Source organism: Spea bombifrons, chromosome 4 (genome assembly GCF_027358695.1).
Source record: "Spea bombifrons isolate aSpeBom1 chromosome 4, aSpeBom1.2.pri, whole genome shotgun sequence".
Lineage (NCBI taxonomy): Eukaryota > Metazoa > Chordata > Amphibia > Anura > Pelobatidae > Spea > Spea bombifrons.
The window spans coordinates 45,011,352-45,024,044 of record NC_071090.1 but is presented as its reverse complement, the minus strand read 5'-3'; the positions used below and the strand labels follow the sequence as shown (position 1 = coordinate 45,024,044).

The 12,693-nt window shown below is 37.3% G+C and overlaps 1 protein-coding gene across 1 annotated transcript in view; it reads left to right on the top strand.

The window, feature by feature from the left end:
• Nucleotides 1-8,555, top strand: part of NTN4 (netrin 4) — a 53,227-nt gene extending 44,672 nt beyond the window's left edge. Inside the window, exons 6-10 of the mRNA XM_053462037.1 lie at nt 3,569-3,782; nt 4,061-4,170; nt 5,346-5,414; nt 6,849-7,019; nt 7,782-8,555. Of these exons, the coding sequence (XP_053318012.1) occupies nt 3,569-3,782; nt 4,061-4,170; nt 5,346-5,414; nt 6,849-7,019; nt 7,782-7,918 (701 nt within the window). The 3' untranslated portion in view covers nt 7,919-8,555. The remainder of the gene's footprint in view (nt 1-3,568; nt 3,783-4,060; nt 4,171-5,345; nt 5,415-6,848; nt 7,020-7,781) is intronic.
• Nucleotides 8,556-12,693: the final 4,138 nt, after the last annotated feature.

Sequence of the window (12,693 nt, the reverse complement as noted above, 5' to 3'; positions counted from 1 at the left end):
CTTTGTATTTTCAAGATATATATGTTTCACTATTACCATATAGGCCGCACCCGAATTTAAGCCGCACCCTTAAAGTTTGGTGCTATTTTAAAGAAAAAAATATTTTTAGAGAATAGAGAAAATACACATTAGTGGAATGGTAAAACAGTATTTTATCTAATGAACAGTAATACAGGTATTTTATAATTTTTTGGTATCTGTTATGCAGTTAGTCATTATGAGTTATATACAAACAGAAATTTGGAAAGCCAGTAGCCATTTTAAGGTCCTGCTGGCCGGTAGTTCCGCCGGGGCATCTTTGACGGAGCACCGGAAGGTCATGTCAGTGGGGAGTTGTCTGCATTGTGCAGACGCCCACCGGCTGCCAGAGAGGAGGATCTAGGTCCCCTGCAGCACTGCAAGGCATCTGGATCCTAACCTTGCTGCTTGGCCGCAACAGGGCTAAATGATAAAGAAAAGAAATAAAACACCTGCGCGGAACTGCATGTCCCGGGAGTCGGGCGAAATGAATTGCGCATCCCTGCGCTAAATCCTGACTATATAAAGACCTAAAGTGTGGGGGGGCATGGCCTAAAATCGGGCCAATACGGTAATAAGTACTTTGTATTAATTTTGCATTAGTCCCGTGCAGTAGATTAGCCTTGGCTGACTTTTCATCAGACCAAACAAATTAGACATGATTTATATAAACATGTTTGGTCACACACTGCATACAAGCTAAAAGTACACTTTCACATGTAGTAGTATATGAGGACCTGACATTCGATAACTCAATGGAGTAGAAGGGCTTCAAAAGAAAAGCATATCAATGAAATATGAAAATAATACTTTTTTGTTTTTTTAGGAATCATTAGAGATTTTGTCATTCAATATAAAGGGCAACTATCACCATTTATTAGTACTAGTGTCATATTAAAAATACATTTAAAAAATATATAAATGGTTCATGGCTGCATGTTAGCCATTTGTATGTGTTCTAGCTCTGTTTTCTTAGCCCAATCTACTCAGGTGTGAGCACATAAAATAGGATTATTGGAACAAAATGAGGTAATACCAGATTTTTGTAAATACTAACTCATATTACTGTATACAGCACTGTATCTTATCCTCAACGAGAACCCTGGTTTTCTTCATGGTACTTTCTCTTTAAATACCGTATTTGCTCGATTATAAGACGACCCCGATTATAAGACGACCCCCCAAAATCAAAATATTAATTTAGGAAAAAAACAAAAAGCCTGAATATAAGACTACCCTATAGGGAAAAAGTTTTACCAGTAAATATTAATTCATGTAAATATATTTTCATGTTTAATAAAAGCTATGATTGAGAAAAATATATTTTTTAAATTTCCTTTTATTTGCCAACCTGCCCCCCCCAGTTATGCCACTCTGCCCCCAGAAATGCTTTATACCCCCCTATTTGCCACTCTGCCCCATGATATGCCTTATACCCCTGTATGCCACTCTGGCATATAGGGGGTTAAAAGGCATATCATGGGGCTGAGTGGCATATAGGGGGGTATAAAGCATTTCTGGAGGTATATAGGCATATCATGGGGCTGAGGAGGTCCAGAAATGCATTTTAACCCCCTATATGCCACTCAGCCCCATGATATGCCTTTTAACCCAGCATGTACTGGCTGCCTTGGCTTGATAGGAGTGTGATTGCTGTTAGCAGTTTGATATATATATATATATATCAAACTGCTAACAGCAATCACACTCCTATCAAGCCAAGGCAGCCAGTACATGCTGGAACCTGGGGATGATAGCAGTGGGATTACAGCCTCCATATGCCATGCTACAACCCCCACCCCCCTTACACATCCATGCTATCACACACACACTCACACTCATTCACAAACATTTAAATACTCATTCATTCCCTTAATCACACACACTTCACACATACTCAAAAACCCTCCCCCACCCCCTCACCTGAACTGCAGATCTCCCACTCGCAGACTTCTGCAGGGGACCGGCTGTAGCAACTTCTCTGGCCCCGCCCTCAGAGGAGGGAGGGGGAGATAGAGCTCTGTGAGGACGCTGCAAGCTTCCTGTCCTCCTGCTTCTAACAGAAGAGACCGCGACCGGTAAGCAGCATGGCGCCAGCATTTTTTTGGGGTCTGATTAGAAGACGACCCCGATTATAAGACGAGGGGTATTTTTCAGAGCATTTGCTCTGGAAAAAACCTCGTCTTATAATCGAGCAAATACGGTATATAGTAAAGTATTGACTACACTTGTGGGTAGTAAGCATTTTATCACAGTTTTTTCTTTTTTTGTGATAGTGCTTAAAGCATCTGTAGGACTGGCTCAGATGATTACCTCTTGTTCAACTAACACATCGAGCATCTTTCCCATAGAATCTGGTGGGAGGAAATTGGCCTGTGTAATCTATTTGCTATCTACCAATTTTCCACACTGTAACCTTCAAACATAACCACTTGTTCCAGTACTTTTATCTTTTATACTTTCACTTGCGGCTTTGTTAAATCACTGCATACGGTAAACTGGAATGTCATATGAAACAGATAGTATCATGTTTTACACATTTGAGTGGAATTAATTGCCTAATTAAGGAACAAGCAATAACAGATATAAAACGTTACAACACATGTAATAATTTCATTAGTAAACGGGTATATACAAATAAAGATCTACTTAAAATCCAGTTTACTTTGCTTATGTTATTTTACAACTAAAACCAGTACAGATAGAGATTTAATATAAAAAACAAAGTTCATGTCAATGTTAAACAATTAGTTAATGGTTAACTTTTCTAACTAGATTTAATTTTATATTAGATTTAAAAAGTATCAACGATATTAATAATACAAGAACAAAACAATTATACCTTCCGGACAGAATTGATTATAAAATATCAAGAAAGTTTTTTTATTGCAGTATAGCAACAGAAAAGCCAGAAACAAAAAAAAACAAAAAGAACCCTGAATGCATATATAGGTTTTTTGTCAGTGGGATTGAAAACAATATATATGGAATATTCTTCATACAATGTGATTAATAAGTGAGTTGTTGAAAAGTATATGTAACGTTAACATAACTTTATGTATATTGGATGTATAATGAGGCTAAATACATCAGAGTGGGGACTAATTTACTGCCTAAATATTTATGTATTTTAGTAATCCGAGTCAATTGAGTGAATGGACTCACATAAGGGCAAATTACATTTTTGTTTTGTAAATATTATACTCATTGATAAGAGCATGTACACAACAAGGTTTCTATGTTATAAGAAGTGTTTTTTCTTATAATTAATCAATATCTTGGAGTACCAAAACTCAGACATTCAGTTTTGAAAAGTAAAGTGTTTGGATTAACCAGGAATGTTGGTGAAAATGGTGCCAGGTTAAACTTATTCTCTAAATATAATTGTCAGTAGATAATTATGCCATGAATCAGATCATAAAGTTGGGTTGTTGCTTCATAAAATGTACCATGAACTATGTGTTTAATAAAATGTAATGTTTTCTGGATTTGCTTGAACTTCTCCTAGTTCAATATTAAGGGTATATGTTCAACACTTTTGTCTTCGTAGAATGTTCCTGTCACCCTGTTGGATCTGCAGTGCTCCCCGATAGCTCCTACACATACTGTGACCCCAACAACGGAGACTGCCCGTGCAAACCAGGTGTAGCTGGACCTCATTGTGATCAATGTATGGTTGGATACTGGGGATTTGGAGAATATGGCTGTAGACCATGTGACTGTGCTGGAAGCTGCGACCCTCTCACCGGAGACTGCATTACCAAGTAAGCCTGAATATCTAGAACTCTCACAGCATTTAGATATTAGTTTCAAAAATATACCCTTATTCATAGACGCACATATGATCATAAAGCCAGGTTAACGTATTTAGCCACAACGAATCTGAAGAACCCTAAATTAGCAAGTCCTATCCAAGATGTTTTACCAACATGGATAACAGTAAGGTTTTCCTGCAAAGCTCTTCAACACAAATGTGTTATATTATTAAGGGTTTTTTGTATTACAAAGTAATACAAATATAACTATGTCATTTACTACACAGCACTGAAATCAACTGGTATCGTGAGTTTCCTGATTTTCACAACGAGAGTGGGAATGAGAAACATTGGGAATGGGAAGATGAACGGACATTTTCTGCACTTCGACACTCAGGTGAGACTGTGATTTGGCTGCTTTTGTACCAGGTTTTTCAGGGGTTACTGCTTTCCCTAATTCTGACAGTATAATGTACTTTCTTTTAGAATCTTTGCATATAACTTGAAAATAATAATATATTTTATTTATATATCATCACTATACTCTTTACCAATGTACAATGAGATGACACCTAACTGTGATATTTAAAAAGAAATCCTGTAATACCTGTATGTGCAGATTAGCGTCTTTAATGTAATTAGTTAATGCGAAAGATGAGTAATGGAGAGGAAAAAAAATACCCACGGCATCACCATACAAAGTAGCACATTCATTTCCCAACAAGGCTTGAAATGTATCTCCCGAAACTAGAATTGTGGTTTTCCTAATCCTTGTTTTAATTTAATTTTCAAAAAGAATTCATAAGTGTCAGTGAAAAATGCATTTAATGTAGTTTGTTTTTATTGGAATGCTCCAGCATTCCTTTTTCTAATTACTGGATTGACAGGGAGCTGCTCCCAGTTTGCTGTTTATCCTGGCTTGGAATGTCAACAAAAAAGCTCCGCTGTTTGGCACCTGTGCCGATGCCCCAGGAAACAGCTTTGTCTTTCTTTTAGAAACTAGAGCAGGTAACAAGAGGCTATGTAACAGGACAAGCCAGCTTTGCCTCGAGCTCTATACCTGGTTTGGCCCAGATCTTAAAGGGAAGAGGAATACAACATCAGGTTGACATTCTAAACCCAGTTTGCCATCCACATACTCTGCTCTACCAACCCTACTGCTAGAAACACATGTATGTGACATTAATCTATCCCTTTAATCACATCACCCCCTCAGAGACAAGGGTACATCCCAGGAGGAAGGAAGAGTCCAGCCTTTGATGTTTCAAAGCTTTAAGGATTTCTCTATGCTACACGGGCAAAAGGGGTCAAAGCCTTCCTGCAACTTGTAAGATTTTGCAATGGTTCTGGTTGTAGGTCAGGCACATAGTCAACATCAAGAAGCCTCACACCAGTATACATGTTTTCATTAGCATTTTAAGCTTCAAAGAATGAACCTGAGGTGTGTTCAGTGGTTGTGAAGTAATAAATAATGTGTTAAGGTTTTTGTGCAGAGAAATGGAGTTTTATCTGCTAAATTAGTGTTTGTTTACTGGCTGATACAGATTTTCATGTGGTGTTATTTTTTTTTAGGAAAGTGTGAATGCAAGGAGCAGATATTAGGAAATCCCAAAATGTTTTGTGGCATGAAATATTCTTATGGTGAGTAGAAAATAAACTACTGTTAGTGATGTGTATGTCACAGTACTTAAATATGTACCCCTATGTGTATTGACTATAAACCAAGAATTAAGTAGTCCATAAAAAAGAGGGAACGGTCAAACTTAATTTTAAAGATTGTGAGCCAGGCCTTCTCATCCAACACCAGTGCCTGATCTCCGTACCCGGGAACTTCTGGGCTCTGGATACTTCCCTTGCAGGGCGCGGCCAGGACTGCCCACTGACGTCAGGGGGCAGTCCCATGTCGTCAGTAGGAGGTTCCCTGACCTCAGTGGGATTTCCTGCCGACGTCAGTGGGAGTTCCTGCTGATGACGGGGGGGCCTTCCCCTCATTTTAAGGGAAAATGGGCGGGGAGCGGGGCGTGTCAAGACCCCGCGACCCGGATGATTGACCTAGAGAACCGAAGAAGCGGTGCTTCACCCAGCAATTCCCAGAGTTCCCAGGTATGCTGATCTCACAAATACTCTACTGAATAAATGGGTGAAAATTCCCACAGAAATCCTCCAAAACCCATGGAAAGCCTTCCCAGAAGAGTGAAGCTGTAATAGCTGCAAAGGGGGGACCAACTACATATTAATATCTAGAATATGATGTCATCAAAGTCCCTGTTGGTTTAATGGTCAGATGTCCCAATATTTCTGTCCATATAGTATATATTGAAAGATGTATTTAAGAGTTGTATGCCTTATTTAATGCCAAAATCAGTTTTACCACACACATTTCTTCTTTGACTAGCTTTATGTATGAGATCAAGTTACATATATACCCCCCCAAAAAAAAGAAATTGCATTTCCATTTGTAAATAAACAATACATTAATGTTGTGCAACACAGTGTGTCTATGTGTGCTATGAATGTTTGGATTTGTGAATGCTGTACACCTGTTTCATTTCTGGGAGTGGATCTGAAGATAAGTCCTACCCAGCAAAGAGACACTGAGACCTGTAAAGGAAAGTTCAAGGTGTCCGATGTCAGTGAAAAATTATGATTACTGACTTCCTGAGCATGATAGGGGTGATATGTTTTCTTCCTTAAAGATAAGAGAAGCAAAACAACTGCATAAATCTTACATACTGAGCTTAGTCTCCCACCCTTTCATCGCACTCTAGGAGGATTTACTGGCTTAGCAGCTAAATTTATTGCCTAGAAGACTAGAAACTTTTTAGTTGGATACAAAGCAAATGTGCGCCTTGTGAACGTGTAACTGGGGTGTAATTGGATACCTGAGCAATGCTACTCAGACTCTGATTGATACAGCTATAGGATATGGGGTCAAAGGTTAACAGAGAACGGTATATTTACTGAGATAACAAACCCCAATGTTATTCAGTGTTTCATTAATAATTAATACAGTGCATTAAGTAGACTCCATTCTGTTGGTGCCATTAAATGCATATCTTTTTTTTTACTATACAGTGTTAAAAATAAAGATTTTGTCAGCTCATGACAGAGGCTCTCATGCTGAAGTTAATGTAAAGATCAAGAAGGTCTTAAAAATGACGAAGCTGAAGATTGTCCGTGGGAAGAGAATCCTGTATCCGGAGTCCTGGACCAATAGAGGTTGCACGTGTCCCATTCTTAATCCTGGTAAGTGTGATTTGACAATTAAATACAGCTAGATTTGTGAATGTGGATATAATAAATAGTTTTGTGTGAATTTTAGGAGTAATAAACCTCTCCAACTATCTGTGCTGTCGGCGCAATGAGGCTACCTAGCAGTCACTAAGACTCTGCACTCTTATTCAGTACAAACATGGAATTGTTAACATAAGATAGACACTTGGCTCTCTATTAATTCAATATATTCTGCTCATTCCTAATTTTTTAAAAAAAGCTAAACATCTGATTCATTCCCTTAATCACACTGATTACTAGCCTTCTTTAAAACCCTGTAAAATATATTTTCTCCCTTAAAATTATTATTTTATATAATTTTTATTTATATAGTGCCAACAATTTACGCAGCGCTTCTTAAAATACACATATTCAAGAGCTATGACAAAACTAGACTTGACAGACTAAGGCAAAGCGATACATTAGATATCATATAATATTACAGTCTCGAGATGCTATAATGGTGTTGGCATACTCATGCACCCCTCCAGCGGTTCAACATCACCTTTCATAAAATTCAATTTCCTAAGGTTTTAGATTTAATATTTTTAGTGTTGTTTAGGTGCCAAATACCATACAAGTTGTTGGCTTATTCCACCAAAGTGTTTTATTGAGTCACAATTTTACTCCATGGCTATAATGTGACTGTAATATTTGTAAGGATTAAGTAGATATGAACACAAGACTAGGATGGACTTGAAATTTAAATATAGTGTGTTTATTTTTTTGCTAAAGGGTTGGAGTATCTTGTGGCTGGTTACGAAGACACAAGGACTGGTCACCTCATTGTCAACATGAAAAGTTTTGTCCAGCCTTGGAGACCAGCTCTTGGCAGGAAGGTAGTGGAGATTTTGAAGAAGGACTGCAAGTGAGCTGGAAGAAGAAGACACATTACATTTCATAATGCACTAAACACACATGAAAAATAAGGGAGATCCCTGTAGTTGGAAGTTGCTACTTTGGACACAGGCATGCACAAGAGACTTGCGAAGAAAACATATTGCAACATTCTGCTGTTCGCTGGATTACGTTCCAAATAGTTGTATCCTGCACAGCCAGGCGCATACGAACTAGACAGTCGTCATTGCAGATGTTTAGAAGCATAAACATTTATGAAATTGTACTTGTTTAAAAAAAACAAAAATGGCCGATATACCACATGTGGACTTTAATATTGTTTATATGGGAGTCCTTACTACCTGTTATATTTAAAAGAAAAAAAAACATTTTTGAAGGTACAGCAATAAGTATACTGAGGAAGTGTTCTAGCTGTCTTTCCTGAAATGTAAATCTTACAGTTGTAAGAAGCACTTTACTTAACAATTTATATTGTGAATATTTCTTCCTTTTTATGACAAAGCAAGACTTTTGAAAAGTTAAAAACCATGAAAAAGCACTCCATGGACACCTTAAAGCAAGTGTATTATACTGTTTTTTATGTTTATTTGTTGTTTTTAAAGCTGTATTTATAAAAGAGATACATACATAGCTATAAAGTGTAAAGCATAATTCTTGTTTGGTGCAGTGTTTTATCAGTCGTTCTATATATTGTGCTATTGTGATTCCCTCACAATTCTTGTATGCTGAATGTTGAACTTCTACATTATGCGGCTATAGCTTAGGACAGGGATGTCTTTAACACCTACAAATATCACAACTTCACAAGTAGATTCATTTACTAATAAGATAACATAAACTAAGATTTCATATTTAATTTCCTCAGCTCAATAATACAAAAAAGGATCCCTTAGCTCTACACAAAGCACAATTACATTTAAGGTAATATTCTAACTATGAATATAATTGGCCCTTCTAGCAGCACAAACTAGCTATCTTTGGCACTTCATAATGCCCAGAGAACACAATAAAAGAAAATGTTCCTGCTCAGCTGATCTACAGCTCACAGTTTGGTGAACAGACACAAATGTGATGGCATACAATGATCTAAAAAGACTAAAGTTAATAATTTAGATGATACATACTCTATAGTAGCCAGGGTTGTCTCACTTGTACCTGTAGGGGTAGAAGTGGTAGAATTCCTAGCCTCACACTCCCTTGCAGACCCCATAGGGCTTCGGATGGTCCCAAAGGACTAAAAAAGGCTCTGTTTCATCCCCTGCTAGAGACAAAAGGATTGTTTTAACAATTCTTTTTGAAATGGTGAGTGTGGCTGGATTGTAGTTAAATAGATTATTTACCTCTTGAAGTAACTCCCATCTTCATTGTCGTGCTATTGATCAAAGGGAACATCAACATACTATCTAAGGAAAAACAGAAAGAAACATCTTTGTGTAATATATACATGGACTTTATAGAGTAATAATCCCCTTCAACTGGTTTTATGTGAAGTGTAATGCATCATTTAAGAGAAACCCTTGGGGGACTCATCTGGTCTGTTAGGTAACAACATTCTAGGATGATACAGAAGAACTTACATAATGTGGCGTAGTAGCCATGCACTATATTTTAAAGTTGCCTTCCTGCTAACTGAATCTAGTTGGATTATACTTTGACAATCATGCCAGCAAAAAGAAATAGAAAAACGTCCAATGTATATTATCTAGAAAAACAATAAATGCTTCAGAAAAAGTTTAAAAGAAATTTCAAGATCTGCCCCCCTTGATTTGGACATGTTTACTGAGAATGTCCCTAAAACTCCTACCGTACGTTTTCTGAAATGTTATTTGGTTGTTATGATAGAAGCTATTCTTTCTTTTCTCTAAAAAAATGTTTCACTTCTTTTCAGTCCTACTAGTTTCTTTAAGTTTTTCTTTTAGCATTTGTTTTTCTGCTAGGCTTAGTACCAGTTCAAATTTTCCCCAAATCCCTTATTTTCTTTTTGGTAGGTGCTCGCCCTTCCTACAGGTCTTTGTATGATTTAGAACCTGTAGGGAGATTTTTAAAAAGGCTAAATCTAACATATAACAAAATAAGGGATTTGAAGTAAATGCAATCTGGTACTAAGCCAGCTGTGAGGGGGTGCATACAGCGGGTCATTAAAATGGTGGAGCCTCTGTGCAACCCTCTCCCCTAATTGGAAGAACGGGGGAGGGGCTGTCTACGTGGTGCACGAAAGGGTGGTATAGCACATGCGCATTATGGGAATTATAGTACACACCTCTAGAGTGCCAAAGGTTACTTTACTGCCGCAATGTCCCATTAAGCTCATGCCAAACACTCTCCTTAAATACCCCTGATGTTATTTTTAAGGATAGTATTAAAAAAAATAAGGATTTTTGTTGTGTCGTATCAGGCATGTTGAATAAGTCATGTCCCAGTGCTTAACACTAAGGACAGTGGCATGTAGGTGAGTGTTAGGGGTGGCTGTAGCTCTGACATGATCAATAGTAGCTGATGAAACATTTGGAAAGAAAAAGTGAGCCTTTCACACATTTTTTTTTGTGTATACACTCTACATTTGTTTCATTTCAATTTCATTAGCTGTCATTTACTGTTAATGTTCATTAAGTGTTGTAATATTCTTAATTGTGACACGTGGAGACCAGAAGGTGGGTGTTTGTAATATGAAAGACTACATGTTCTCATGCTTCATCAATCAAATGTACAGTATGTATTCCTTGGTTAGTCCTGCATACTTTTATAAAATAAATATTTTTCCTAAGTGTCTTTCCATAAATTAAATTGATATGTTAAGAAATTAATCTAGAAATTCTTTTTTACCTACAGTATTTTGAGAAAAAAAGTGTTCTTCATTTTTATTATTAGTAGATAGTTGGAATTTGCTTAGTTTGAATTTTTATGTGTTTAGTTTGATTTTGACCTCATTTGGTCATTTAACCTTTATTTTTTCAATAGTTGAATGAATAAGGCAATGGTTGTGTGACAGGAGGCAGAAGGTTGTAGTTAATGGCGTATATTCATAGGAAGGACTTAGGTTATTAGTGGAGTATCTCAGGATGTGGCAGGTACAGTTTAATGTTCATTAATGTTAAATAATGTACTTGGGATGTAAAAGTCCTAAGGCAGAAAATAGGATTGGGAAAACTGTTCTGTCAGTGACAATGGAAGACAGGGATTTAGAAGTTATTATTTCTGATGACTTAAAGGTAAGTAGACAATGCAATAAAGCATTGGAAAAAGCAAGCAGGGTGCTGGGTTGTATAGCGAGAAGCATTAGTGGTAGGAAAAGGGAGGTGGTTGTGGCAATTTACCGACCTCTGGTCTGGCCTCATCTAGAGTATTGCGTACAGTGCTGCAGAGCCCATCTCCAGAAGGATATTGACACATTGGAGATGGTTTGGAGGTGAGCTACAAAATAGTAAGTGGTTTGCAATGATCAAAAATGATCAGGAAAGCCTAATGATCTTAATATGCATAGCTTGGAGGAAAGAAGAGAGGGGGAAATGGAATAACAAAAAAAAAATATTGATTATTTCACAAAGTACAGGAGGCAACTTATTAAAAGGAGACATAATGTTAGAACAATAGGTCATAGTCTAAAGTCTATGCCATTAAAGTAAGAACAACTCTAGAAGATGTGTGTTGTCGAGAAATAATGCTACAGAGGCTATAGATGCAGCCCCTATAGTGCAAACAAGCCAGTTACAAGGGAGATTTCTAAGGCCTCTTGATGACCTTGTGCATAAGGCCATCTCCGGACCTGGTGCATAGGCCTAGACCCAGTACATGCTGTTACAAATTGCCAGCGAGTATATGTTAGCTGTAGTTGTCTTAACTACAACATTGGATATCCCCAACTAGGTCTTGGCAGGGCCCAGCTGTTTCAGCATGATATCATTGTACTTGAACAAAACCTAGAGAAACACTGTATTGCCAAAATTTCAGTATGTTGGTATCAAGAATCCATTTTTGCATTTTAATATGCAGTTATTTATTCACTAAGAGTTTCCAGACATGAGATGAGCCAATTTAGCTTGCATGATTTCACTTTGATTTCTTTTATGATCAAGCATCAAAGTCTTGAGAAAGAAAAATAGTTACATTTGATCATCCTGATCAGATGACACGGGTCTTTTACCTTTGTTCTTGCTTGCACAGCCGATCCACTGATTTATTCTGCTGTGCTTGTGCAAAAGCATCACGTCGTTCAGTGGCCACTGGCCTTAGAGTACCAGGGCCACTTTACTTCCGCTTATCTTAAACAATAAACACAGTTCCATAATTTATTTATTGCATGGAACTGTACATTGTAGAATTTAGGGAAAGTGCCAAGTCTGCTTTAGCTACACATTATACAGGTCCATATATGCATAACGTATTTAGAGTCAACTACAAACACCAGGTTTAACGCTTACGTCACGGCCTGTCTGTCTCTATACCTGGAGGAACTGGTTTATTTAAAACGTTTGTTAAATATACAAAGCTAATTTAACCCCTTAATGACACAGCCCGTACATGTACGGGCTTAAAATGCATTGTTTTTAATGGCTTTAGGGACCGCCCATTGTCCTTAAGGGGATAATATTGAACTGCTAATTAAGTAAAGCCACATTCAAATGGGCAGGTGTTACAATTATTTCATTAAATCAAATCAACAAGGTGTCTTTAAGACCCCAATCTGGATAACTTCCCATACACTGCGTATTCATTGAAGTAAAGATAGGAAACCTTTCTTGACTGTTTTTTTGTGTTTGTAAGAAAGTATATATTAGCGGTATTCAAACAT